The sequence below is a fragment of the Rhinichthys klamathensis genome, unplaced genomic scaffold (genome assembly GCF_029890125.1).
Source record: "Rhinichthys klamathensis goyatoka isolate OS25496 unplaced genomic scaffold, OSU_Roscu_1.1 h1tg000242l_1, whole genome shotgun sequence".
NCBI lineage: Eukaryota > Metazoa > Chordata > Actinopteri > Cypriniformes > Leuciscidae > Rhinichthys > Rhinichthys klamathensis.
Genome location: NW_026606764.1, coordinates 2,076,230 through 2,089,300, shown reverse-complemented (window position 1 = coordinate 2,089,300; position 13,071 = coordinate 2,076,230). Strand labels below are relative to the sequence as shown.

Here is a 13,071-nt window from a genome sequence, read left to right as displayed (position 1 = left end):
CTTGTAAAAGTCTTAACAACACCATCTGTCTACATTGATGTAGCGGTGTATATCAATCCTAAATATTTAATTCTTTATCAAAATGTCTTATTAAAATGTCTTAAAATTTAGACCAAAATAATATAATATAAAGGAATATACATATACATACATACATAATATATATATAGTCTGATTTATTTGTTAACATCATTAATGTGACTAGATGTAAAAGTTCCTGCTTCAAATGCAATCAATAACTTCAATAAATTTCAAATGTGATTTCTTTTGTTATAAAAAAACAAAACATGTCACCAAAATGAATATAAATGCCAACAAAATTCAAGATATGATTGCAAAAAAGTCTTGACTTGGTCTCAATTTAGGTGGTCTTGACTACAACACTAATACATTGACTACAACATAACCAGCTATTAATATATCGATGATTCTCTCTTGTTTTTGCATGCGTTCATCATTTCTTTGTATGACAGCCTGGCCAAAAATTACGTCCGCACAATTTTGTTTCATTTCATTATAACAAATAAAACAATTGGCTTTATGCACAGCTGCACTACTTCCTGAACTTCAGCCAGCTCTTTTGCTTCCTGTCTGCCATTATTGGACAAACTGATTAATCCAGGTGTGCCTGGTCTCAGTAACAATAATCAGGCACACCTGGATTAATCAGTTTGTCCAATAATGGCAGACAGGAAACAAAGGAGCTGGCTGAAGTTCAGGAAGTAGTGAAGCTGTGCATAAAGCCTATTGAAGACTCCAAGAAAAACTATGTAATATGGTAACAAAGTCTTTAAAACATTTTAAATTTTCGTATTTAAATAAAGGGTGAATATATATATTATACATCTGCTGTCTTTGACATTGCTGCTCAGGATAGTCACTAGTATTGTTTGTGACTGGACTGTACAGTTTTCATTTGGAAATAAAATGGGTTGCAAATGCGATTTCATGTTGACTTTTAAGTTAGAATGAAATAAAAGTACCATTCTTGTTCTCTAAGCTGTGCTAAAGTCCCATGAGCGTAGAGGCGCTGTGCTGTGACCCTGAGAGCATGAAGCAGAACGGAACACATACCAGACGTGCTTCGATGTTCTAGCCAACTTCTGTCTATTACACACACAACCAGATAATGCTGGACCACAAACACCAAACATTCAATTGCGTAATCACACATTACATGCATTTAACATCTGCACAAGAGAGAAACAACAATACTGTCTCCAGTCAGTGAGTGTGTTTACATTCACAAGACAAGGCTGATATAACTACCACAAATGAGCTTATTATAAATACCTGAGGAGATATTATAAAACATAAACAGACTGAATACGCCACCAGAATGGTGGTAATATAGTTTTTACAGCTTTTAAAAATGTGGATGTAAATACGCAAAAATACTTAGTCACATAAGACTAGATGGCTCATGTGCAGTTATAAATGAGCAATACTGGGCAAGAAAAGAAAGCATGCAGATATTTCTCTCTGTGAGTGAGCTTTTTCCTGTGAAGAAATCTACACAGGAAGTACATAGTTTGATCTGCACATAGATTACATCACTGTCTGGCCCACTGTACTAGTTTCATGCCAACAGACATGACTCGTGTAAAACGTTCAAAACAAGTGCAATACTCCACCAACAACACTGAAATCATGAAAATCAAAACTCTAATATTTAGTCAAATTAAGTTACGCACTGTTGACATGGAGGAAACTCCACCCAATAATGCACAACCACATGTTCATCCACATAGAAAAGTAGTCCCAGCTCAAAAGGATGATTTTATCAAAGCAAATTTCCTTTTTGTGCTTTAATAAACGGTTACTTAAATAAAATAAAATATAAACATTAGATGAAAAACTTAGCCTACATTTAAAAAAATTAAATAAACTTAAGTTCAAGTACTAAAATTGCTACAACTGAAAAAAACAACAAAAAAAACAAATAAATATGCCAAAATCACATAAAATGATAAATTAAAAAAAAATTACACATAATAATAAATACTATAATAGCATATAAATAATACTAAAATAACACTACTTTGCTGTGCTCACCTTGATGCAGTTGACCAGGTCGGTCTGGTAGTAGCGGTCGTGGTGTGCGTTAGCCGCCGCCAGTGTGAGAAGATATTCGTTCCTCGCATGGGTCGCTTTGGAGTTACAATCGCTCCTCTTTGCTTTCAACTGAAACACACACACAAGGTCCAAAACTTCAAGAAGTGCAAGACTCTGGAACATCCATTTAAAGAGAGTTCATCCAGAAATGAATTCTCATGTCATTCCAACACTATCATTTGACCTGAACCACCATCAGTTAAAAACAATTTGTTTTTGTTTTTTTCACTTACAGATTTATGACTTGAGTTGTATGGACTACTTTTATGGTGCATTTTTGTTCTTTTTGGAAAGTGTACACCAATGAGCCAAAATATTACGACCACCTGCCTACTATCTCTGCCACCAAACAGTCATCAGCGTGCCACCAAACAGCACCGACCTGCCGAGGCATGGACTCTACGAGACCCTCTGAAGGTGTGCTGAGGTTTCTGGCACCAAGACATTAGCAGCAGATCATTCAAGTCCTGTAAGTTGCAAGGTGGAGCCACCATGGATTGGTCCAGCACATCCCACAGATGCTCAACTAGATTGCTATATGGGAAAATTGTAGGCCAGGGCAACACCTTGATCTCTCAATCATGTTCCTAAAACCATTCCTGAACAATGTGTGGAGTGTGGCAGTGTGCATTATCCTGCTGAAAAAGGCCACTGCCGTCAGAGAGTGCCATTGTCATGAATGAGTGTACCTGGTTTACAGCGATGTTTAGGTAGGTGGCAAGTGTCAAATTGAATCTCTGGGACTGTCTTATCATATGGATGTCAAAGTAAAACATCGCACAGAGCATGATCTCACACCCTCCGCCAGCTGTCCTAGTCCCACAGTGCATCCAGGTGCCATCACTTCCCCATAAACGACGCAGATTTACATGGCTGTCCACATGATGCAAGGCAAACGGGACTCATTGGACCAGACGACCTTCTTCCACTGCTCCAAAGTCTAGTTCTGATGCTTGTGTTCCCATTGTAGGTTATTTCAATGGTGAATCATGGGCACCCTGACCAGTCAGCGTCTACGCAGCCCCTTATGCAGCAATGTGTGACGTTGTTACACATTTCTCCCATAACCATCAATACAACATTCTGTGACTTTTGCCACAATAGACCATCAGTTCGGACCAGAGGGGATAGCCTTCGTTGCTCTTGTACATCAATGAGCCTTGGACGCCCAAACCCTTCACCGCTTTGTGGTTTGTCGGTCCTCTGGACCATTATCCGTAGGTTCACACCCACCCCTGCTGACCAGGAGCAACCCACAAGCCTTACCATTTCAGAGATACTCTGACCCTGTCATTTGGCCATAACAATTTGACCCTTGCCAAAGTCTTTCTGCTGCATCCAACACACTGACTACAAAAAACTGATTGTTCACTAATAATATTTTTTGGCTCATCAGTGTAAAAATCACCCTCTACTACTTATTGTGTGGAAAAGCTCAGAACTTTTTTTCTCTCAGAAGAATCCAAAATGTTAATTTTTGGTTTTATTAATCCTTTAATAACACTCCAACACAATCAAAATGTGTCTGAGAGAAGACCCAAACACACATGGCCTGTCACACTAACATGGTGTAAAGCACAGACCAGGTTTTAGATCGGAAGCAAAATGTTTCTTTAAAAAAAAAAAAAAAAAAAAACGGCCCGACAGTGGTGTTTACCTTTACGCTGGCCTTCTGTAAACTTATCCTGGATTGGAACAGGCCCAGCTTTGACCTGAGAAAACACAGAGCAGGTATTATAAATCACACACGTATCAGACCCAGAGGAAGGAACAAGCAGGATAAATGAAAGCCCGGATCAAAACCTTCCCAGATTTGAGCGGAGGAAGAAACAGACATAATAAATCAAACTAGAGTAGATCACTCCAGCAACCTGTGAAAGGAAGAAAGAAAAAATCCTGGAAGGCAAAAATCTGGTTATAGCATCACTGAGATAACTTCTTAATCTTAAAGGTACAGTTCACCCCAAAATTAATCACGTATTCACTCTCATGTCATTCCAAACCCGTTTGACTTTTTTCTGAAGAACACAACAGGGAATATTTTGAACAATGTCCACACTGCTGTCAACTATACAATGACAGCTCCATAAAGGAAAAAGGACACCATAAAAACATCAATAAGGTTGTGAATGTGCACTATATTCTATATCTTCTGAAGTGATATGACAGCTCTGCATAAGAAACAGACCCAAATTTAATTTGATATGAGCTGAAAATCCTTCCCTCCACCATTGTTATTGCTAACTAAAATTTAAAAACTAAAACTATAATATTGCTAATTAAAATAAAGCTGAAGAAAAATAAAATATTAGAAAGAAAACTCAAACTTAAGAAGCAAAATTAGAATTGCGTACTTGGCAACTAACTGAAATCAATAAGTGGAAGTATTAAAATGACTAAAACTGGTAAAACTAACCAGACACATACCTCACCCCTTCTGTTACTGCAGCTATCACTTCATACATACATATATGCATCTACACTCATGCATAACATGTTTTCAAACCCCCTTTCCCTCAAACACCTTAACCATGATCAACTAATATAGCCTACATTTCAGATCAACAGAAAGGGGGGAGGCGGAGAGGGGAGGGAGAGGAGAGGAGAAGGGGAGGGAGAGGAGGAAGAGGGAGGGAGGGAGGGGAGAGGGGGAAGGAAGGAAGAGGGGGAAGAAAAGAGGAGAAAAAAGGGAAGGAATAATAAGAATAAGAATAAGAATAATTTGCTCAAGATGTGTTCTCTGTTGTTGTTTGTCTGTCACTTGTCCTATGTTACGTGTTACACCTTGAACATGGTGCTATAACCCCCCCTTCACTTATGTACCCAGGCTCACACTGAACGGGGTGAATAGTTATGCTATTCACAGTTTCTGTGATAGTAATAGCAATAGTAATAGTTACTTGAATAGTTACTGTATACACATGTATTGTCTGTATTGTAATATATTGTGTATATATGCTCTTTTTCTGTTTTATTAAAAATAAAGTTGTCCTCCAAAGAGGGGGGGTGGTGGCGGGCAAAAAAAAAAAAAAAAAGACTAAAACTGAAGTATAAATAAATTAGTAAAATATACATTTTAAATATATTTATATATACAAATATAAAAATAAAAGCTAATTCAAAATATTAATAAATACTATAAATAAAACACCGTCCTCCACTGTAGCTCTCATTCATGCTTCTGCATATTCAGATTTAAAACCAAAGCCATTTAGTGGCACTGACGTCAAACTGCAGGACTTGGCATCCTAATGTGCCAAGCTTGAAAATTTGGAAGCAAAAGTGAGACTTTCAGCAAATAAATTATATTTATATTTTATAATATAATTATATTTAATTTGATTAAAATAAGGCTGTTCCTCAAACAAAGCAACCGTATGACTTCAGAAGATTACGAATACAGCACATACATTGTATGGACTATGGTGTTTTTTAGGCATGTTATAGAAAAGAGCATCTAAGGGCCTGTTTACACCTGGTCCCTTCATGAATATTTTTTTTACTGATCGAATAGCTATCTGATTAGTTAAAACTGTCCCATTTACAGTTGGCCACGTAAATGTGGTTTCACGAAACAAATATAAATCCAATCTTCAATTCCCGTGCTAAATTCACATCAACAAAAGCAACAGATATGATCTTTATTTTATTTATCATCAGCTAATTTCAAGGCCAATTTCAAGAAGCAGAGAGAGCAGCATTAACACTGGTAAAATAGTTTCTCGCAACCTTTAATAACGAAAAGAAGTGTGACCATGAAGTGACCTGGTGTAATGAGGCCCAATGACATGCTTTAAAACTACTACAAAAAAATTATTGGAATAACATTATGAAAAACTGTAGGTTTTTATATCCAACTATGTTCAAATTCAAGTGTAAAAGGACAGGCAAAACTGCACTATCCATCTATGAAAAGTCATTTAAAGAAATTCGAAACATCTAATTTTCTGCGTTTATGTCTGGATTAAAAGATAACTTCCTCATCACAGAGCCCCATTCATTAGAAATCAGAGTTGCTCTGGAATCTGATACACTTTGATTCATCAAGTCTGCATGAAAATTAAGGAACCCGACAGATTCTCTCCCATCTTCCTTCTGCCGCTGAGAACAATAACTGATTCTAATTCAGCTTTACAGCCAGCCATGCTAAACAAGCAGAGCAACATCGATAGCCAAAATCAATAAAAGAACTGAGCAAGCTCACAACTCCATGCCACTGGACTCGTCTTTCGCCTCTCTGTCTAATCCGGTCTTGGCAGAGGCTTTGAAATGGCAATTGTAGCGTGGGTACAAATGGCCCTTGAAGATGAAGAGAGATGGTTGAGTGTGTTTAACAAATTCTGCATCGGGCTAATAAATTGCTTTGAACAGAGCGGGGTATTCCCTACTGGGGGCTTAAGTATCAGCCAAAGAAATTCATATTTAATGAAGGCATATCATCTCAGCGACACATCTTTTATATTCTTTGGCGCTTTTAATGCTGAGGACATTTTAAGTTTGTGATTCTGAGCTGAACAGCTTCTATAAAAGGTGGAAAACTGCTCGGCGCAATAAAATTTTAAATTCCAATTCCAAGATATGCACAGTTTTATGCAAACCACATTCCCTGTAGCTTAAACAGAAGAGCACGACACTAGCAATGGCATGGAATGGCAAGGAATGCATGTGATAAAGCGTACATTGAAAGTAAAAGTGTCTGCTAAATCCATAAATGAGTATTTAAAGGGTTAGTCCACCCAAAATGTTTAATTCTGTCATCAACTACTCACCCTCATGTCATTCAAAAACCATAAGACTTTCATTCATCCTCGGAACACAAATCAAGATATTTTTAAATACAATCAGAGAGATTTCTGTCTATTCAAACATTTAGACAGACCTTAAGCGATGCCTACGAAGGGTAAGATGCATTATCAAAGACACATCTCATCCCACCCATGGACTATTCACTCTTCTCCCATCTGGGAGACGATATGGGAGCTTTCGCTGTCGCACAAGCAGATTCAGGAACAGTTTCTGCCCATCTGCGGTCAAGATACTAAACACTACACTAAATATGAGAAACACTACATCCAACTCCGACCTTGTCTAAAAGGGAAAAGGGAGGCAATAATTTTTTCTCCTGTATTTTACCATCTGATGCCATCTTGCACTGCTGTGGTCACTGGCCAGTTACATATACTCCAACCTCCAATTTTGAGACATTGCATTGAGCTGGTCTCTGCAACTGTACTTTATTAGCTTTTTTAGAAATGTTTCTTTTTAAATTATTACTACTGTTTGCACTCCTGGTCAGATGCTAACTATGTTTCATTGGCTCTGTACTTGTATTTTGTCAATGACAATAAAGTGAATCTGAATCTTCTGTCCCTCCACTGAAAGTTTAATCACCCAAAACTCTGATGGTTCAAAACATACATTAAGAGATTGTAAAAAAAAATACATGTGAATAGAGCAGTTTACGTCTTCTGAAGAGACAAGATCGTTTTATATGATGAACAGATTTAATTTAAGCTTATAAAACACATACGTTTCACATATAAACATTGTTTACAGCATTCTAATTTAGTGACGGAAGCTCAAGCATGAGAACCAATGAGGTTCATTCTCGCTTGTTACGCACTTTTGAGCTTCTGTGGATTAAACTGCTCGATTCATATGGATTTATTTTACGTTATATTTATGAACGTTCTGAAGTGTCCCATTTTTGGGGGGAATGGACTTTCAATGGAGGGACAGAAAGGTCTCAGATCTCCACCCACAAAAGATCTCCATTTGAGTTTTGAAAATGAACAAAAACGAGTTTGGAACGACATGAGAGTGAGTAATTGATGCCCAGAGTTTTTTTATTTTTGGGTGAACTGTACCTTTAAGCTCTAATAAAAATAATTAAAGTCCTATTATCTTAATGTCTAAAGCAAAGGTTTATCACGCATTTAAACATTTTCAATGCACTTAATCAATCTTACTTATAAAATGTATACCAATTCCAACCAGTATATTGTTTCAACCAAAATATTGTCCACTCCTAGTGGTTATTCTTTAATTAATGGGACTCAATTAATGGGACAAGCACAAGTGAAGTGTGTGCTTCTGATCCGGGCACCTCGGGGACCATTTGCACCTGCAATACCAGACGCGCTTACTTGGACTCAATGTCAGCCTTTTCCCGCACAGCCTGGGCCATCTGCTCCAACTCAAAGTATTTCTTTTTGGACTTAGCCAGATCCTTCACTGAATCCTGGAGCTCCGCCTGGATCCGACCCAGCTGCTCAATGCACTGTGGGCGGCCACCGCGGGAGAGCAGAGAGAAATGACATTAGAGAATTACAGCACATGACGGTTCAGGCCACAGGACCGAGGACCGAGGTTGGTACCTTTTTCAGCTGCTGTTCTTTGTAGAGCCGTACGGTTTTGGCGGGGTCCGAAATCTCGTTCTTGTAGTTCTCGCAGACGTTGAGACGAGACTGGGTCACCTGCACGGTGCCTTCAAGATAAGCTCTCCACACTCCATACACATTCCTACAGCAAGAAAAACATGCTTACTGATTGTGAACACTATTTATGGACCAATACTCTCATGCAAACAAAAGTAACAGACTAATATTTGAACAGTTGCACCTGGGAGTTTACTTCACGCATGATCAGTCATAATCAATGAATATAATCAGGGCAAATAAAAAGTATCCAACAAGTTGCATTAAATCACAGAGGTCTGTATTAAATAATGGAAAGCTTTGCATACATTTTAAAAATACCAGAGTGGATACATTGGTTATCTTCTTATGAGCCCATAGTCAGTGTAGTGTGGCAGCCTTTTAATTTAAAGGGGACCTATTATGCAAAATATTGCTTTTGAACATAAATGCGTATATGTAGTGTGTGTACACAAACAGCCTATTGTGGTAAAAATCCATCCACTCTGTTTGCCATTTTCCCCATAAATCTGAAACAGTCTCAAAATGAGCCATTCAGAAATGTCCTCTAATGTGACATCACACTGGAACAGGCCCCGCCCATGACTGGTGACAGAATCTGCCCTATTAGCTTAGCTCCTCCCCTTAGTGAGCTGTACCAAAGACTATCGAATTACACAAAACACATCTCTGATATTGTTTTGAATGGGCAAAAGTGCAACGCTCAATATGGCAGAATAAGTCCCGCCTTCTAAATAAGAACCAATCGCCGATTGGTAAAGTCAGCGCGTCACCGCAGCTGCCGTTAGAAGCTCCGGAGTCAGTCAGCATGACTGCGCATGAGCTTGATCCAACCTGAAAAATTACGTTTTCTGTCATGATTCAAGCGTTTAGAAAAAGTGTTTTTTGAGACGGTTGTTGTCAGATTTCATTCCTGATTTCAATTCAAATATGAAATTTAATCGTAAGCTTGGCAAACAGTTTTGGAAAATTTAATGTTTCCCCATTCAAAAAGACAGGAGCTGCACTTGCATGCCCGAGAGGCGTTTCAAAGATGGCCGCCGAGTGAAATTACTTGCCTGTACACAGTCCGTCATGTTTATCTCCTCACCAGAGCATTTAACAGCAGCATTCAACTAAGAATTGTATTCTTATTAAAGCAACTAAAGTTATTCAACCAAGAGCAGTAAGTGATTTTCTGTTTTTCTTTTGTTGTTTGATTCATATAACAGCATTTACAGCAGTAGGTACTGTTTTATGCTGCAGTCACTTTAATACACAGATCTAATATACATTCACAGACATAACCGACTGTGTTTATGTGAACTTTGTGTGTTTTAGACATAACCTTAAAGAGAACTTTAATACTCACGGGACGTGCCGTCTGACATCCAGCTTTCTGTGCGCGTGCTTTGGATGTGTGCGCTCAAAAAAACCAAATATCAGAAGTTTAAACTGATATGGCTTTAAATCGCATGCAAATAATAACTTTCATGATGATGAAGAACTGCAATGTCACGTGAGTGTGACCGCGATAGAGATGATAATCAAAACCAAACAGATATTTTGATTTTTGACAGAGTATTGGAGTATTGGAGTACTCTTCTGGAAAGTGGGGTGGGGAGCAGCAGCTGATTTGCATTTAAAGACACATGCACAAAAAACAGCATGTTTTTGCTTCTACTCAAAAATGGACATTTACAACATAGTGAAACTTCACAGACACATTCTGGGGACACCTAAGACTTATATTACATCTTGTAAAAAGTGGCATAATAGGTCCCCTTTAATTCAGATTTCTATTGTCGTCAGAAAACTTTCTGCATTGAAATTAATCCCTAGATTACTTTAAAACTTAGTTATGGCAGTGTTGTAAGACTCAAGAAACAAACTATCAATGTAAAGCACCCAGCAGGGAAAATGATAGTCATTAAGCATCACGATCCTTATGATTTAACCAGAAACTTGTGAAAGAGGATTTTTTTTCACTCACCTGTAGTCTGTCCTCTGATCATCTGGTTTGATCCCAGGCCAGTCCCTCTTTAAATATTGACTTGCCAACTTCTGCAGTGCCTGAAAAATAGATTAAAAAACAACAAAAACCAGCATAAGACGGTTGAACTTGTTTGGTTTCTCAAGCTACATCACAATTCCATTGCTATTCCTCATAAATAGTACGCAAAAGACAAATTAGTGCATACAAAATCATAGTATATTGGTATGCCAAATGTGCCCATGAATATTTGGGGGGGGGGAGTTTTTCAAGACTTTTTCAGCTGAAAAAAAATAGGCTCAATTTCAATAGCAGTTTATAAATGAATCTAAAAGTTATGCATTCATGAATTTTAAGCTAATTAATGTTAATTCTTAAATTGCAAAGACAAGCAGAAATAAACAAGGACAAGACATTTAATTATGTGGATGCTTACGTACTGTTTTACTATTAAAAAATGCTTTGCCTGTAGTGTGCAGTTATAAAAGCATGTGAATTTGAATGCAACCTCGATGTCTTCGCACATTTTGTGTTTTCGAACATGAACACAAAGCAATTAACAGGCCATATGCGTGTTCTCATGACCCTGTCATCGAGCACCATTTATCACTAGCACAAACACACAACACGTTACAAAGCAACCCAAATTCCAACGACTGTGACATATGTTTGCTGTTGGCATGAAGAACGGGGAGTGCGTACGGGCTCCTTTGGGAACGTCAAAGGCCTAGGCTCGAAATTACAGTTCCATCCCTAACTGCACAAACGCCACCTGACATATGGTGAAACGAACAAGGCGGCCCTACTTCCTAATATTTTCACTATAGAGCCCTGGCCCTCTTCCGCCATTGTAAATGGCGGAGGAGAGATGCACCTCTATTTGAGGCTGATTAGCCGCTGGCTTTCATAGCGGCCCATCCCCACCTGCCCGATTCCCAGATAGCAAACTACGGCGCTCAAAGCCGCTCGCTGTGAACACAGCATCTACAGTGCAAGCGGATGAGAGCATGGCATGTGTTTGTGTAAGCAGCAGGGAATGAGGCAGGAGAAAGGGGCTCTTCTCTTCGGCTGAGGGCGGCGGTGTGGCACAGACTGGCCTCTTTCAGGCCCTCAACAGGACATTACAGATCAGCTGGGCTGACGCCTTTTATTTTCCTTCCTCTGCATGACTCCCTCTGCATATTAGAATAATCACTGGACATGTTTTTCAACGCTGGACACGCATACACATACACACAAAGAAAACAAGACGGAATATAAAAAGGTCAAAGAGGAAAGAAAACTTAAAACAAAAAAGTCTTAGTGTGTACAAGGTTGGGCGATATGTTAAATATTAACAATATACTCCATATGATTTTGCTGGAGAAATACACTTGAGCATCAGTAAAAAAATCTTTATTTGATTTTATTTACCAATAAAGCCAATCTTTCTTTGGCTTTATTTGACTGACTTTGGGGGGGGGGGGGGTTAAAAAGTAAAACCATTTAGAATTTAGAAAAAAAAAATATATATATTTTTAAAAAATAAATCAATATAATTTTAAATGAAAAAGACGTTTTAAACTCATAAGCATACACATAAGAATAACAACATCATATGAAAATCCTGCAAATTTCAATATGTAAGCACGCACGCACGCACGCACGCACACACACACACACAAAATAAAGAAACAGAGGAAAAAGGGTACTGGACAATGACTGGTAAGTGCGGCACCAGAAAGACTGACACAATATCGACAACACGACTGCGGTTTCTTCAGAACTGAGCCGGTGCGGTCTGCCAGCAGTAAACACAGTCCAAGCAAAGCCATAAGAATTTCACATGAAAGAAACAGGAGCCACTAATGTAAACATGAAGAAAAATTAAATGACCCAGTCTAAACTTTCAATCAGGCAAATCGGACAAACCAACAGAAAGATTCAGAAACGTCCTGTCAAATAAGGCCTGAATCTCTGAAACCTGACAAGAACACTTGCTAATGGCACAGTTAAAGATGTAAGCATGAATCTTTTTCAGGTAAACTGTTCTGGTTGCCATTAATGCATTATGTCCACTTCAGTGTTTGTTGGTAAGAAAGCATCTGTTAAGACATGAGGCCACACACTGCTCCCTGTATATCCGGGAGAGAGGTGTTCAGATTCAGCTGATTGTTGCTTCCAAATGAATGGCAGTCTACAGGTGTGTGTCATGTATATTAAAGCCATCGAAGTCAATTCAAGACTTCCGCTGTCGAGCTCAGGAAATTACAGGCAAACACACCACTTCATCTCCATAAACAGAAGGTGGAGTGGTTGTCATGGCAACCGGAACAATCACCCTGTGCGGTCCAGATAAGGTGGACCACTGCTTTGAATCAATGCTCTGATAAGGTGTGCCCAGCTAACTCAAAGCTGTGCTGTATTCTGTCACAACAGAACATGGGAATATTGCATTAATGACCCTGCCTGTTTTTATCGATTATTTTCTGACTTGACATGAAAATGAAATACCATCTCAGAAACATGCAAATGTTAAAGCTAAAGCACGAAAATCTATAATTTGCA

General features: G+C 38.5%; 1 protein-coding gene across 1 annotated transcript in view; it reads right to left on the bottom strand.

Annotated features, from left to right (window-relative positions):
- Positions 1 to 13,071, bottom strand: part of LOC130100433 (F-BAR and double SH3 domains protein 2) — a 106,044-nt gene that overhangs the window by 35,321 nt on the left and 57,652 nt on the right. The window contains 5 exon segments of the mRNA XM_056265897.1: positions 2,056 to 2,184; positions 3,773 to 3,827; positions 8,262 to 8,395; positions 8,493 to 8,637; positions 10,525 to 10,604. Of these exon segments, the coding sequence (XP_056121872.1) occupies positions 2,056 to 2,184; positions 3,773 to 3,827; positions 8,262 to 8,395; positions 8,493 to 8,637; positions 10,525 to 10,604 (543 nt within the window).